The sequence below is a fragment of the Charadrius vociferus genome, unplaced genomic scaffold (assembly GCF_000708025.1).
Source record: "Charadrius vociferus isolate BGI_N301 unplaced genomic scaffold, ASM70802v2 scaffold377, whole genome shotgun sequence".
In the NCBI taxonomy this organism is placed as follows: Eukaryota; Metazoa; Chordata; class Aves; order Charadriiformes; family Charadriidae; genus Charadrius; species Charadrius vociferus.
This window is the reverse complement of record NW_009649456.1, coordinates 2,081,920-2,099,002: the sequence shown is the minus strand read 5'-3', so window position 1 is coordinate 2,099,002 and position 17,083 is coordinate 2,081,920. Positions and strand designations below refer to the sequence as shown.

At 37.4% G+C, this 17,083-nt stretch overlaps 1 protein-coding gene across 1 annotated transcript in view; it reads left to right on the top strand.

The window, feature by feature from the left end:
* Positions 1 to 17,083, top strand: part of SLC12A2 (solute carrier family 12 (sodium/potassium/chloride transporter), member 2) — a 167,093-nt gene that overhangs the window by 107,492 nt on the left and 42,518 nt on the right. The window contains exon 2 of the mRNA XM_009889717.1: positions 15,100 to 15,219. Coding sequence (XP_009888019.1) covers positions 15,100 to 15,219 — 120 coding nt within the window. The remainder of the gene's footprint in view (positions 1 to 15,099; positions 15,220 to 17,083) is intronic.

Sequence of the window (17,083 nt, the reverse complement as noted above, 5' to 3'; positions counted from 1 at the left end):
AAGGGGGATGCGCCGGCCGCCGGCGGTGACCAGCGGTTTGTGTGCTGCCCAGCTGGGGCGGCACGCCGCTCCCTGCGCGCGCAGCGCCGAGCCCATCCGCCTGCTGGCGTGATGCTGAGGGCTGCGCGGATGCAGCCCAGGCTCCTTCTCCCTTAAGGAGCCCTTTCAGTCGTGCTGAGTGGCCCTGCCTGTGAGGGCGTCGTGGTCAAGGCTTCAGAAATCCTGGACGCTGCATGCGTGCTGAGCTTTTTCTATTTTGGACCAGCCAGTATGTTGCTGGAGGAGAGAAGTTGCAGTGAAAGCTTATTTGCATTGTAGGCTGTCTTTGTTAAAAGACAAGCTTTAGCTGAACCTGGGATTAATTTGATGTATTTTTTTTTTTTTTTAGATCATGATTAAACTATCATGACTAAACTAAAGCCAGATCAAACTATTGCAATGCTGTTTTCAGACTGCCAGAAAATTGCCTCTTGGTATTTGGCTGTGCTGTAGGAAGTCCATGGTCTAGCGGGTTTTTCTGTTGGGTTTAGGGAAATAAAGGAACACGTGTGCCACATCCTAATGAAGTTCTGTTTCCAGAACTTTTATCTTGCTAACTTTCACTCCTTATAGGTGGAGTTCCATGAGAAAATGTGTGTGTTTTTGAGACTGTCCTGTTTCACACCATAATTAGGCAGCACAGTGCGTCTATACTGATGTGTGGGGTTCTTGGGGGTGTGTGGTGATTCTTTTAAGTGTGTCTTTTGAAACTGACTCTTCATCTGTTCTGGTAGACCTAATTGTTTGGTATGCTATAGAGATACTTCCTTGCAGCATCCAAGTTTAGATATCAGAATAATTACTAACCACAACAGCAAATCACTCTTGCTTTTCAGGTCCCCTCCTGATGGAGATAAATGGTATTCTTTAGTCTTTTTTTCTAAGTTAATATGGAGTGGAAGTTGGCAATTACTGTCTTGTGCATGGAGTTGGATACACTATAAATAAACCACGTAATGTATGTGAAAACACTTTTTTTTTTTTATTTTATTCTGTCCCCCCCCATTTTTGACTACTAGTCCATGATGAGTTGACCGGTCGTTAGATTGTTAGACACTTTATTCTGTAAGCAGACCATTACTTGAATTTCTGAGCTTGACAGTTAGGTTTTTGGTGTGTTTATATTGCAGCAGTCAAGAAAGATCTTTATGACACCATTAAGACATTTCAGTGTGCAATCAGACTTATTCTGGAACTATAGTTTCTACAAGCGTAATTTCTTCATATTTCATTACAAAGCATGGCAGGCAATTTTCCTGGTAGGTTGTTCCAAAGAGGAGCTGTAGATGACCTACAGGATCATTATTGGAACAGTTTCATCGTGAGCATTAATTCACTCAAATTATTAATTTCTCAAATGTCATGAATTTGTTCTGCAATGTGGATAGGTATCTATGTGAAGTTTTTTTCTTTTTAAAATGATGTCCTGTCTGCTCTGCCCTTCACCAAAAATAAAAAAAAAGATGGGGGATGGAATATGCTATTTCAGTTACATTTAATATTATACTTCAGTATTAATTTTAAAAACTGCCATCGTATAAACTTCAGAAGTTCAGTTCAAGTTCTGTTCGGCTGTTCTGTTGCGGGATATTTCATTTCCAAAGCAGTAAATGTGTTAGCAAGCATTTAGGCTTATATGAAGAAAGGAAACAATTATCTTCGCTTCAGACTTAGCGAAATGGTTTGCAAGAACACAAGAGCTTTTAATAAGGATGTGTCATGCATACTAATAGCATTGAATACATACATTTTTCCCAATCGTTGGAGTACAAAATATACCACATCTGTGATTATATACTTGATTTCTGTTCGCAGAGTGTTGATAACTTTTAAATCATGGTGGCGCTGTGCTTTTACATGAAAGATGTTCACAAAGCTATTGTGCTTTTTTCACTGTGTTTCAGGGAGCTTATTGTCTCCATTCCCAAAGTGACTTCAGTTCCTGCTGACTAACAGTAGTTGTCTCTAGTGTTGAATAATACTATGCATTAAAGAAGATATTTCACTGACTTTGAAGAACTTGAAATATTAAGCTCGCTCTTTAGCTGGTGTTTTCGTACTAGCTTGACTTGTACAGCACATATGTCAAAGACTTAGTGGGGCAGCTGGCATAAACATCCTAGTACCGTTACATAAAGTTTGCACTATATAAAGACCTATTGTTATGCCCCTGCTGCTTGACGCAGTGCATCAAGGTTGGCAGTTATTTTGTGTTAAGACTGATCCAGAAATGTATTCACCAGCAGTGTGGTTCACTGCTTTGGATGTAGTAGTTTCATCGTGCAGTTAAAGTTTGTGCTGTTCTTTTTTTTCCTTTTAAAAGGTAAATAAACGTTGCGAGGCAGTGTTACAGTAATGTTGATGCTAGTGCCAATTATAGAACAGATTATTTTTTCCTTAGTTTTGTTTACCAGCTTCATATGTCTAACTCTTCTACTCACTCTGTTCTCACAGAAAAGCACTGTTGGAGGAAGATGCACTGTTTGAGGAAGATGCACATTAAGCGTGCAGAAGGTGTACCTATTGCTGTTTTAGTAGGATAGGTGTCTAACCACCTCAGGTTTCACATGGTCATTCCAGCAGTGGGTTTTCGAGTGGAAAAGAAAGGGATTGTTCTTGAAATTGGTTGTGGAAACACGGCTTGGTGGTGCTGCAGTACCGTGAAGTGGATGAATTGCAGACTACTGATCTTGGTCTATCATGTTAAATTTCAAGTGAGCGGTCTTGTCTTCGTGTATCATTGGGTGCAGATAGCCAAGGTGATCAATCTGGCGTTTACCCAATTGGCATGCATTAATCTTACTCTGCTGTAGAGGGATGATAGAGGGAATTTGGTGATGCTGTTACGTTGCTAATCTCATAGGCAAGGTGATGCTTTGCAGGAGCATTAGTCTCCAGACATGTAGAGCTGAGAACATGGTTATTAACAAAGAAGTGGGAGGGAACCGGCATACCATGATATGTAGGTTTTCGTTGCAGTGGTGTCCCCTGCCCTCTTTAGAGGATCTGCCTTCAGGCAGTGGGGAGATTGAGTCCTTTTGAGACCTTTTCTTCTTTTTTTTTTTTTCTTTTTTTTTTTCTATCTTACAGTTTAGGAATATCTATTTTGCCCAGGTCAGCTACATCTTTAAGTAAAGTTATAGCCTGCAGAAGACATTCCATCTGCCTTTGTCTTCGTTAATGTAAAAATTACCATGCTGTAATGTCACAAACCTTATGATTCTGCAGGGTGAATAGTATTAAAGTATTCAGTATTGGACTGTGTTTTAGTAGTCCGCTACTACGCATTAATTTATAATTTTTCTGTATAGCATTGCCTTAATTGGAGAGCTTAGTTTTTTTGGAAGAATGAACTTCACAGTATGTGAGTGATTCTGATTTGGTACATCTTTTGTGCAGTCATTTACAGCTGTGGTTAAATAGACGTTATGTGAATCAAGCCCTCTACTGGTAGCTTTGTTCTGTTTGTTAAATACTCAGAGAGTACTAGTTGGTTCCCTTGACAGGCTAGAAGGTAGTCATCTTGGAGGAAGATCTTTGCACATACCACACACCCCCAGCCCAAATTAAAAAACAAACCAAAGAACTTGTATAAAAACACAAGTGTGCTTTGCTTCCTCCCACACAGAAAACTGTGGACCTGTCACCCGAATTTGGAGATAGAAGTAAGAAAAAAATTATTGGTAGTCTTGATGCGGAATTGAGGGGGTTTCTGTTGTGTGTGGTTTTTTTTTTTTTTTTTCCTCTCAACTTGAATGACTAATTTTTTAAACTATCTCTCTGGCTTTGATTTGTATTTTCTTGAACGTTGCAGTTTTTCTGCTTATGTCCTAAATTAAAATGTTTAACTTAAGCACAGTGAAAAGGGTGCATATGGCAATGCTTTTTAACAAAGAACATATTCTGTCTTGAAAATGTTAAATGACTGCTGCACCTCTGACATTTGTTTATGTTTTTTTTATTTTCAGTTCTTGGTTTGTGTCTGCTAGCCTGTAAAGAAAACAGAGCTCAGCTAAAGATGCATAAAAGGCTAAAAAATGATTCTAGGCTATCCAGTTAGCTGACCATGTTATGTAAGGTTTATCTTTAAAAAACAGTTCTTCCCCTCCCTCTGCTGGAAGACTGAGACCCTCTTGCAGATAGTTTTTATTGTACTACCTTGCTGAATCTTGCTTGCAGTCAGTAAGTCTCTTAGTTCTTTAGTCAGTGTGATTTAATTCAGGTAGCTGCCTTTCCTTATTCTCCTTTATATTTGTAAGCAGAACTTGAATTTTCTTTTGAACTTCATTGTATTAAAATAAAACAAGAGAAACTCTTAGTCTTGGCCTCTGTGCTCCTGGACATCCTAGAAAGCCTTCGATTTGTAACTCTCCTCATTCATGACCTTTGACAAACAGTGAGCTCAGTGCACCTCTAGTGGGATGAGGCTTTACTAGCACCATGAAAGTGGCATTCTTAGGCTTTTTCTGTGTGTGTGGAGAATCCTCACTTTGCTTACCCTAATACCCCGCTTAATTAACTGCTATCTTCATCAAAGGGGAGAAAAAGTAATGTACTGCTGTGTTTGCAGCAGTAAATCATATTAGTCCTTCAGAGTTTGTATTTCATAAGGACCACGTGTGTTTTGTAATGTTATGTTGCTTGATGCTTGAATCTCCCTTATCTGATCTTTGTGATCAGTCTTTAGTCCAAAACACCTATGGGACACTGAAACCCTTGAACTGTCTTCAGCAAACTGCTAATATTGTTCTCACTGCTTTGTTTTTGTTTTGTTCCAGAGAAACTGGATGTAGCTGAGCAGTTTTAACAGGGCTTAGTTTGACAGCACAAGTGTGGGCTGCTGCTGAAAGGGGTAAACTTTTGTGCTCTCTGCTGTGGTGATGTTTGTATTTTTGGGTTGGATCTAGGAACTGATCTGGTTTACAGAAAGCAAACATCCCACCAGCTGCAGAACTTTGCACTGGATGTGGCGAGTTAGTTCCCTGATCCACTACACCAGTGGTCTCCATAATCTTTTGACTACATGCTGGTATCGATAAAATATTTTTTTTGAGCATGCACCCTAATACAGTGATATTTATTTACTTATAAATTACAGACATGTACTACTGTACTAATATGGTGTATGGTACAAAACAGAAATTGAAGGATGAGGTAAAGATGAAATAAACACTTTCAGAAATCTTTTTGTACTTTATTAACATTGCAAAAAATATTTTCTTCCCACGCTCCCAATGGACTGTCTTGTGCACCCTTTGGATACTGCTGCAATGTACTATGAACACCTTGAGTGCTTATGTCAGAAGAAAACACATTGTAATTTGCCAGAAGGGTACAACTATGGAAGGAAGGAAGGAGGGAGTGCCTGTTAGGAGGACCTTAGGTTTGTGTGTTTGTTATTTTAATTTTTTTTAAATAAACTAATCTTAGCTGACATATTGTCAGTGTCAATGACTACTTCAAGACCAAAAACTGAAAGAATAGCAGTAACTTCTCTCTAGCTGGGCAGCTTTTCTTTCAGCATAAGATATTTCACAACTTATTAAAGAGGAAGGTACTGAAGAATTAATCTTGAGATGAATGTTTTTGCCTATTGATACTGCATTTGATTAGACCTCAGATGATTTTCATTCTTGAAGAACACTCTTGCAGATGAGGAGGTTGATAAGGTCAGTATCTTAGAGTAATTCAGACCAGTGTACTACGTCTTCTGTTGCAGCTTTTGGCTTTTTTCCTAAAGCCACATATAATATTTGTATATGAGCAATCGCATTTTCCACCCCTTTTTGTTATAGGTAATTGCAGTCACAATATGGTCACTTGCTTACTACTAAGAACTTTAAAATAGTTGACTTAGGCTTTTTTGCCTTTCAGTATTTTCGAAGCTATTGAGATCTTGCAGCTTGAGTGCATGGAATGTCTTTGATTTATTTCTACACTTCAGCATGCTGGTCAGGCCTGATAAACTTACTGAAATTACTTCTAATTCATGCAAACTAACTTACGTGCATTTTCGGTGCCTGATAAACTTAACTGACTTCAGGATGCGATGATTATTAAAAAAAAAAAAGTAAAAAATTCCTAAAATTCCATTTTAACAAGAAGCTTATTTGTTGCATCTTCATTTTGTTAGTTAACTTTCCTTCTTCAAATGAACTGCTTCTGTTTCAGATTATTCTTTTTTTTTTTTTAATTCAAAGAAAATAGCAACATCTGTTTCAGCTGAAAAGAAACGGTGATGCGAGGTTAATATTTCAACTTACTCTGAGGGTTTATGTAGTAGAGAGACTCCTAAGACACACAATAAGATTGCTCTTGAACTGTAAGCAGTTTGGCAGCTTTGGTGTGAATGTAGTGTTGTGCCAGTACAAGTCAGTGCTGTGCTGCATGAATGGATCAGCTCTGCTTGGTGCTGGCCTGTGTGCTGTGCCTGTAGCTGTATCAAGCACTTCATGGCACAACATTTAAAATTCAGGTAGTACTTAATTGATTTTTCAAGATTATTTTATAGAATCATAGAGTGATTAGAGTTGGAAGGGACCTTAAAGATGATTCAGTTCCAACTCTCCTGCCATGGGCAGGGACACCTGCCACTAGACCAGGGTACTCAAAGCCCCATCCAACCTGGCCTTGAACATTTCCAGAGATGGGGCCTCCACACCTTCTCTGGGCATCCTCTTCCAGTGTCTCACCACCCTCACGGTAAAGAATTTCTTCCTAATACCTAATCCAAATCTACCCTTTTTCAGTTTGATATAGTTACCCCGTCAGTACTTTCTTCTGGAACTTTTCTTCTGTAAATATGGCTAGTCTTTGATAGGAATGCGAAGCTTTGATTCTGAGCTTCCTACGTTGATGTTATGACAACTAGCTCAAATAGAGTTGGCACTCACTGTTTTCAGAGGCACTGATTAATAATCTACATTTATTTTGACGTGATGCTTAGGAAAGCATCAAAACTTTTTTTTTTAAAGGGCTGAAAAGTAAAAATTCCTGGTTATGTAGTAGAGAAAGGGATGAGATCATCCTTGGAGTATTATACAATGTTCTAATGCCTTAATTACTTAAGTGACATGACAGGTTAGTAGCTGTGGAGTATTGCTATGACAGTCAAGGATCAGATTCTATTTTAATCAATTAAAGGACTGATTAAGTATGCACAGTTTTGCTGTTGCTTCGTTTCTGAATTGATTCCAGACCTTTTCCTGCAAGCAAATGTCTGCCAGATTGCAATTTGTATCCATCCTGTGTTAGGAGGGGAGGATCGTAATCGCCTCCTTAGAGAGAGAAGTCCAAAGCCTTCATGTGGTCAGTAAGCTTAGAGATCAGTCAGAAAAATTGTATGCGTGTAAGATGTTAAGTGGTGGTGAGCTGTATAAACAAGGCTCCTATCTATCCTTTGTAAGTTTACCACCTTGCAAGAACAGTGATTTACTCCAAAGTTGAAATCAATTGCCTATGTTTCTTGACTTAACCGTCTTGGTGGCTGGTGAATACATCATACTACTTCTAAAATTTGGGAGGAAGAATAGGTGATTCTCTATCCCTTTAAAAGACTTAAAGTAAAAATGGCTTTTAAAATCAGAGCATATATATACACACCCACAAAACAGTATCACTTAATGTTTCTCTGTTAAAAGCAGTATTGAGTTTCAAGACACTGAAATACAAGCTGATGTCAGAGATGTGTAGCTGGCTAATTCTTCAGTTGACATGTTAATTGTAACTATAAATTTCTTCTGTTTAAAATTGTTCCACTCTAATCAAAGTACAACAGACTTTAATTTCAGATTAGGATAACATTAATGTTCTGTGTTTGATGCAATCTCTTTTAAAATCTCTGCAAGTGGATGCCAAAAGCATTTGCTGCACTATTTTAAATTTGTAACTATAGGGAAGGTAATATAGTCAAAGCACTTAAGTTTTGGTCTCATGGTTGCAAACTTGAAAAGGATTTCCTTTGATTGAGTCAAGTACCCAATGGTTCATGTTTGATTCCAAGGAATCCTGAGTTTTAAGCACAGATCATATTTTATCAGGGTAATTTATCTCCGGTTGCTCTTGGTAACTGCTGGGTGCCATTTAATGGGTTAGTAGGCTTTTTTAGCTTATGACTGTAAAGATACTGGAACCCTGTATAGTAGCAGCATTTTACATGTGCTTCAAACAAGGAATGGGCATTATAAATTCTATAGCAAATTTGTTAAAAATTATATAAATATATATAAAAATATAAATATGTAAATAAAAAGTAGATTTGTTATTTGTTCATTCCTGGTTTAAAACCAAGCAGTTAAGCACCTAGTATGATTGCTGAATTTTCTGAACTGCTGTCAACAGATAGTTGTTGCACAATGACTAGCAATGTTCCCTGAAAGTGTGTGGTTCTAGAGTTTGTTTTTAAAGAGAATGCTAAGAAGGTGTTTAGGCAGATTGAGATGTTTTGAATGCGTCATCTACTGCATCTTCTTTTGCATGTGCTACCTGACTGTGTTTTTCCACTGGTATCAATACTAATCATTCAAGCTTCCCATCTATCTCCTGAAAAACCCGAACACCTCATTCTGTTTTGCTAACTTGGCAGGTTTGGTTTTAGCTAAGGAATTGTCAGGAATTTATAAACTGTTCTGGGTGTTTGCAGAAGATACTTTGTTTATGAGTAGCAATCTTTAAGTGAAAGGTAACTGTGTTCAGTGGTTTATCACCCTGTTTGAAGTACCAAAGATTTAGACTATTACATCTGTTGGTAAGATGTAAATTAATGAATGTAATTAAGATGTAGAAAGTGATAACCTACTTTTAGTTTTAGAATTTGCACTTTCACTGCTCTTTCATCAGAATGAGGGCTATTACAAAGCATTAATTGAGAGTTGAGCACACTAGTTCTGAGTTTCTGTACTAACTCATGATGACCCTACTGCCATCCTCATCCCAGCAGAGGACTGGTGAGGAAGAACTAGAACTGCATGCGGTATTTAAGATTCAAGTGTATGACATGTTACTTACTTTTTTCTTGATATACTCATTACAGAATATTTTTTTTGGGTTTTATAATCTTTTCTTTCAACTGTTACTGTGTAACACAGTGATAATTTTCTGAAAATATTTAGAGTAGGCCAGAAAGAGTTCTTTCAAGGGTAGTGAGAGATATAGACAGCATATGGGGTTTTTTCCTTATTACTTTGCTTTCAGAGGCATTGAGTTTCAGTTATGTTAATATCCAGCTCCTAGGTCTAACAAGATTCTTCTGCATTGTTTGATAGGTCTAAATAGCAAATTGCCTTTCTTAAGAAGGAACTACTTCAGTAAGGTATGGATGTTGATATTTACTGTATAGTTCTGGGGTTTTAATGGTAGAGATGCTTAGGTAAATTCATTTTCGGATAAATTAAAGCAATGAGGATATCTAACAAAGCTTTAGAATTAGCACGTCTGAAACAGATCAGTATAGAGAAGAAAATAGCTGTTTGTCAACAACAGTATTGCTTGTGTTACTAGTTTACAAAATAACTTGTTCCTGCCAGTACTGACTGTTCCTTAAGAGAGTGTTATGTAGAATAAGATATTTTAAAAGTATTTACCTACAATACTTTTTTAGAGCTGTTTGTTTCCCTTACAAAAAACACTTAGAAACTGTCAGACCCGGCAGCGGTGTTTTTCAAACTTGGTATTAAAAACTTGCTGTAATCTGTTGTTAGTCTGCACAGCAAAGTTAAAAACAGTATCTCAGCCATTTTGAACAGTGGTTGGTTGAAAAGATGGTTACAAATTATAGACAGTGTCACCAGATCAAGTCAAAAGCTGGTGAGAACTTATTTTTCCTGTTGTATATTTAAGTACTGAAACACTTTGTATTCTCAGTCAATCAAATTTGAGACTCTTCTTGGTAAAGTGTTAATCGCAGGAGTCTCTTGTGTCCCTGGTCAGAAATATGCTTAAAACCATTCCATAGAGATTTAGACATTTGGGAGAGGAAACTCAGTGCTTTTGCTTTCTGGCTTGCTACATCTGGATCAATATGGATGCAGCTACAGCTGGCTTGCTACATCTGGATCAATACATTTTACTGGTTGCTTCCTTCTGCAAAAAGGAATTTCCTAAAAATGGTGATGCCTATAAAGTTAACGTTTAGGAGGTGGAAACAAGAAATTGTTATGGTAAGGTGTAGTGAACAGCCTGGCAATAATGCTGGAAGCTCCATTGAAGGGAGTGCTGAAGATGTTTGCAAGTCTCTCACTTTTGTGAAGGATTCCACTGTCCATGATGATTGCTGCAACACCTCTAACCACAAAGTTCCTAGCAGGTAAAAGCATGATCCTGTTGTTGAGGCTTCAACTTTAATTAATGAGAACAGAGACTCATTGCTGTACAGAATCAATCTGTCAGTGTCTCTGTTGGTGAAAGAGGGTTTTTGGATGGTTTCCCTTATTTCCTGTTCTCAGTAAGCGTGTTAAATGAGACCACCATGCTCAGTATCGGAATGTGTAAGTACAAAGCAGTTTTAAATGTAAGCAGCTGTTCTCTTGATGAAATATAGTGGAATGCCATTTTTATATTTTCTTACAGAAATAGGAGCTTGATAAGGCTAGGCTCCTGATTAACATTTTGATAGCATTAGCTACTGAAACCAGCTTCAGTACTGTATCTTACTTAAACAAGAAAAAGCTACCGTTGTGAAGCTTTTCTAAGGAATTTGTATAAGGAGAAGACCAATGCTATATGACATGTGCCAAACCTGTAAATGATCAGACTTGGGAGATGGAAAAAGAGCAGTTAGATGCTTGAGTCTCTGATGCTTCTTTGGCCTCCTCTCTTTGCACAGGAATAATGGCAATAGGAAGGATTAGCTAAGGAAGGTACTGCTTGGGCCATGCTAAATCAGGCAGACTGCAAGAAAGCAATCTGCCTGAAGAAGAACCATGTAGTCTTCGATACAAACTTGCTGGTTGCCCTGCCCTTAACTTGGGATTCCATGTTGTGATGCTTGAAAAGAAGCAAGTACGTCATACAGTTCAACATAGCCTAAGTGTGTTGCTTTTAAGATGGGATCTAGATAAGTTCACCACATACACCACTATCGAGAACTCTTCAGTAAAACTAAATAACAATTTTTACCAATGAGAAACTTTTCTATGAACCGTTGTATTTCAAGCTGTGTGTGAAAAATCTCAGATCTCTTCTGGGTAACACATCTTTTCTCATTACTAATCCACTTCTAATAAATGTGGAGGCTATTCACAATTGGCACAAATAACTTACTGTTACGATCCAGTACTGGAGATGAAATAGTACATTATCTGTACTTTTGAGTGCACTGTGATAGAGCAATAGAATTTTCTGTGTAGGAACAGAACTTAAGTGTTTCTTGGCTAAATTGCTATCAGTGTATGACAGAATTGTCAACATATAAATGTATTTTATTTTTCCTTTAACAGTGCAAGTGAACACCATAACTCTGAGTGTTCTTTGGACTGATTAGGTAGAATACCGTATTTTGATTAAAAAATTGTGTTAATAAGAGCATTTCTGATCTGAAATGCTAAAACCTTCTATTTTCTTTTCCCTTTTGTTACACCCCCTCCAAACCCACAGTGTGTTAGTGTTTTTTACTGTTTATGAAGATCTTATCGTACATGTATTGCTGTTCTAAACTAGTGCTAGTGTGTTTTTTTTTTTTTCCATTCAGTATGTGACTTGACTAGAAGCATTGTTTCCTCATGAGCATAAGCATGAAAAATACTATGCCTGCTTTATTTACAGCTGAGACCACAGTGGTGGTTTCTTAATCTGGCATTGAAGGACTGAACTTGGAGCCTTGTGTAGTGGAATTCTTTTGTGCCCACACTCTGTAATATCTGTTCTCACTGGTGCTTTATCAGGCACCCACTAGCACTGATAATCAGCAATAACCTTTCAGTTATTACATTTTGCGTGCGCTTCAAAATATTTTCCTAATAAATATTGCATAGTGTGGAGAGACAAGACATAAAGAACAAAACTTTCTTGTGTTCATAGTGTGCATATCTTGGAGCTGATCTGGTAACTGATAACTCAAAATATCAGTTGTGAGCCATTATCTCCTTCCCAGAACACAACAGGCTGAGCTATGGGCTTGTTTGAGCACTGTAGTGAAATGTGTAGCTCTCACATGATGGTTGAGAAGTGACCTCTGGAGGTCATCTTGTTGATGTGTGCAGGTTCTAGCAGTACCTGGCCACCCATGGTCATATGCTGAAGTACATAATTGTCTCTTACAGTAGATACTAGGATGTTCTCCACCTTCTCTTAAAACCTAAACATGCAGTAAATGAAACCTTCTAGCTTGTTTATAAAAAAGTGTTGTGACTCAGTATTACAGCATTAATAGTTGCATATAATGTTTCAATATTTTAGGACATGAAGACACAGATTTCTTCTAGTCCTTCCTTGATCCTCCCTGACCAGCCTTTTCAAAGAACAATTTTACTGTTTCTTATTAGAGATATGACATGCCTTTTTGTAATACCAGAATATGTTATCAAATGTTGGCAGCTTTCTTAGCTAAAGCATAAAAACTTCTTGGACAATATAATTGTGACTCCCTTTATGCAACGTTTTAAAATTAAGTTTGTTGCAAGTAAAGCTTTTCTAGAGAAGTAAGAATGGATTTTATATGAAGGAATAATAATATACAATTACAGTGTTATGTGCTTGATTGGAGATACTGTTGTCATCATTGTGAACATTTATTAATCTGTCCTATGTTTTAATGTTGGGTTTTTTTTTTTTTCCTCCCCACTTCTGAAGATGGGTGGGTGAGAAGTGTAGAGGAACTTCTGGTAAGTGCTGCTGGAAACAGCAGAATCTGATGAGGGAGACCTTAATACCTAGAAAGAGTTTTGAGGTTTATTCCTGCATTTCTGGGCAAGTCATCTGAAGGACAAGTGCTCAAGGGTATTGGAGCAGGGCAGTATGTAGGCTCATTCTTTTCTGTCATGAGCATCAGGTGTGCCCAAGTTGGGTGAGGATCCTGATTAGAGGGCTTTTCATTTCCTTAGTTCTGGTTTAGGCAGGTCAGCCAAGGCTAGGTGGCTTCTAGCTGTATATATGAAATTAAAACTAGTTAATTATTAGTCTACTTCTTGACATAGAGATGCTAGAGTTAATTCTATGTAAAATTTTAAATGTAGCCGCATGGTAAGTCTCTTTTTTGGTCCTCACTGTCCTTCTTACCACTCTGAATGGATCACACACCACTTCTTGCTTGATTTGGTTTGAGTGCCTGAATGCATACAATCAGCAAGTCAATAGATTCATCTGGTCAAAGGCTGTGCAAGTCTCCCAAGAAGTTACAACTGTTAGTTCTCTTCTATCCTTAAGAGCTGCAGTTCAGCAAACTGGGTAATTCCCTGTTACATTTCTTTTTGTCCTCTGTTTAATATATCTAACGCATTATATACATACACACACACACACAAAAAGATATGTATGTGTTATATACATATGTAATCTTTTTTTTAATTCCCTCTGGAGACAAGAAAACCTATTTAAGAAAGCTATCTGTTAACGGTAACAATGTGCAAACTGATCCTGATTCTGCCTACTGGTGGAAAGTTTATGCCATACAGGATCTCCAGATGTGTTGCAGGTAGACCTATTTTTATGAGAGTTTCATAATGCAGAGTCAGTGAGAGAAGCACTGATGTGAATCTGTGCTAATGACCTTTAGATAAGGTTGACATAATCTGATATTTTTTTTTAATCTGTTTGTATGTGTACTGCTGATTGTAAGGGGCTATGGATGACACCCTTCCTAAGTGACAGGTCTAGAAATATTTCCTCTGGGCTTTGTGCTGATGGTATATTGTTGTTGTTATATCAGGAGGAGGAGGAATTTAATAAAGTATCTCACATTTAACTTTCTTACTGTGTCCTTTCAGCATGGAACATACGTCTTGAACGCATAATTTGGATCCAGTCTGTTTTGTGTCTTAGTGAATTTGCCCTTCACTTCATTGGGATTTAACCTCTAATTGCTTAAATGTTTTCTAAGCTCTCTGGGATGCAGGCTGCTTCACAAATACTGCTTGAGCTGGTTTGTTGAATAGTATTCTCTGAATGGTATTCAGGGTCTTTCTAGTATGTTCATTCTTTATACTTGTTGCCTTGGATAACTAACATAGTTTGCTTAGAGTGCTTCCTGCAGTTTTCTTACAGCAAGTGTAGAAAATATGTTAGTTGAGTTTAAATGTTCAGGTGTTTGCCTGGCTTGGCCTGGCTTGGCAAAACAAAACTGCCTCTTGAAAAGCAAGCATGCAACAAGTATGTGTATATGAGTATATACACATGGACTTTTAATAATATCAAACAGTTAAGATTTCTACATTGTAAGGCTGAGAGTTGAATTGTAAAGAAAAGCCACTGGTTGCTCTTTGTCCATGGGACTGACGTTTTCTGCATTTGTCATCCTTCCCTTTTGAACAGGCAAGAGTGTTTGGGAAGAGACTTCCCTCCTTCTTCCTGAAGTGCTGTTCTCCCACACTCCTTTCTACTAGCATCATCTTACAATGAATAGTAGAATAGTTTGCAGGGAAGTGAATAATTTATTCCCTGAAAAAATGATCAAATGACAGCCAAGTCTGAACCGCAGGAAATGCTGGAGCTGAGACGAGTAACTCCTGGTAGAACAGTATACTCTTTCAGATTAAGAAATAAAATTTACTGTGCTGTGGAAGTTGCTGCATTTGAAATCTTGTAGCTCTTTTTCTAAAAGATTGTGTTTGTTTCTGAGGGCTGTAGAACTGATTGTTAAAAATATTTATTACTCTGACTGCTAACAATTTGCTCTCGCTGAAGCAGAATACTTAAGTTGTCTGTGAAAGCTTGTTTTGTATTCCTTGAAATCTGTGAGATGTGCCTCATGCAAGGAACATAAACGAAAAGCTTAAAACTTCTGCTGGGTCATGTTTTATTTTTTTCTGTTTGCACAAGTAGACGGGTTTGTTTTCTTTTTTACAATGTATCAAATGCGTTCTCTACTCTGTTAATCTCCTAAAAGATCACCTTTTTTTCATTTCCAAGGAGCCCTTTGAAGACGGCTATGCAAATGGTGAGGAAGGCACACCAGCCGGGGAAGCAGCTGCCACTTACACACCTGATAGCAAAGGGGTGGTCAAGTTTGGCTGGATAAAAGGTGTATTGGTAAGTTTAATGTATTGCACTTCAGTTTTTTACAGATATGATCTTTCTAATAACCTTTTTTGAAAGGGATTGTAATAGTGCTGTATAAAGAAAAGATTATATTTGTGAGATGTGAAAAATGCCATAATTTTAGGAAGGATTGCTCTTACTTCTACTGAATTTTAAGGAAGTAAATATTTCAGGTCTTCAGGATTTTGAAGGGATCATGGTTTCTTAGCATAGGTTTTACAATTTCGAAGTTGCATAATTTCCAAGAAGGAAAAAGGTTATTTAAGTATTCATACGTAGTAGAAAAACTACATATTAATCTTAAGTGATGAAGACAAACACAAATGGGGAGAATACACTTGGTGTGTGTTCACTTTGCATTTGTAAAGTTTTGGACTGAAGTGTTAGAAAACTTGATTTTTATTTATTTAGAGAAGCAAAAAATACTGTGTTGAGGAGAGTACCTACCTGTGTGTGGCAAAACTTGACCAGGATTAAGTATTTAAATTTTGTTGAACTGTTGCAAAAAGTAATCTTCTTCTAAGCTGTGGAAGTCTTAATGCTACATACGATATAGTCATGGTGGAAAAAAAACTGAGTCTGTCCTCATTTGGAGTAGTGAAAAATCAGGGGTGGCATGGGGGATTTTATAAAAAATAAATTAATATGAACTTGTAATGTTTGGGCAAAGAGAAACCATGATTAATATGTACTGTCCAAAGCTATAAGAATTTATAGTGGCAAATGCAACAGTTGGTTAAAACATGCTGAAGTTGAGCATTCAGAACACCTAACTTTAGTTCAGCAAGCTACCACTACATATTAGCAACTTCCTTACAAGTCTTGAAGTAGCCATATTCTCCAGCCTGGGAGAAGGAGAGTGCCTGTGGTAGCTGTGGAACAGGTATTATGGACTTCTGTTGATGTATCCCAACCAAGGACAGAGTTGTTAATTTTAAAGCATGTATGAAGCTGACTTTGAATTTCTTCAAACCCAAATTCTGCATTGGACTATTTTTATAAGCAACAATTCTTAGCATTAAAAAATTATGGGATAAATGTTGCTGACCATTTTCTTCCAAAGTCTATTTAAAAGTTTCAAGGAGGGTGATCTCCTTTTCAGTGGTTTGAACGTTGTAGTTAGTATTTCCTAGTAGGCATAAGCTGTCAGGGTGAATATTTCCAGCTCAGGTGATCTGTATTTTGCAAAAGACTTGTTAAATCTCTGAAAACATTTTACTTCTGTTGTTTGGAGAGGTTCTTGTCTCCCTTCTAGTCCTAATGACCGTTTTGTAGGATTGATACTGTACTCTTCAGGAAAGAGAGAGCCCTAAGACCTGCTGTTAGTCATCTGTCTAAATTCTGTACAGTGCAAACTCTATGAGGACCATGAGTTTAAAATACAAGGCTAAAAAGATAAACACCACCACCCTGCCTCCATCCTGTTAGTGTGCAGCTGTGTCGTAAGATACAAAAGTTCTAGGACTGGGAAGCTGTAGGGAGTTGGTTACTTTTTAAAAAAGAATAAATTATTTACTAGGTTATTGCTCCAGTACATTTTTGGGGGGGAGATTTGTGAGAAAGCTGAACTGGGATTGTAGATCCCACAACCATAGTAGACCTCAAAAATCTTATTTTTAGTCATGTGTTCTGTAGTATGAATTTTGGATCTCAAATTTACAGTAATTCAGTATCTGACACTTGTAGTATGTTTTGACCGAACAATAAAAATAATTTAGACCCCAACATTTATGGTGAAGGTAGTTACTTTTTAATCATATTTAGGTCCCCTTTCATTTTTTTTTAATAAAACTTAAACTTGTCTAATTAAAAAAATCTATTCTTGTGAAATAATTTGAAAAGTGAGGTGGAAAGA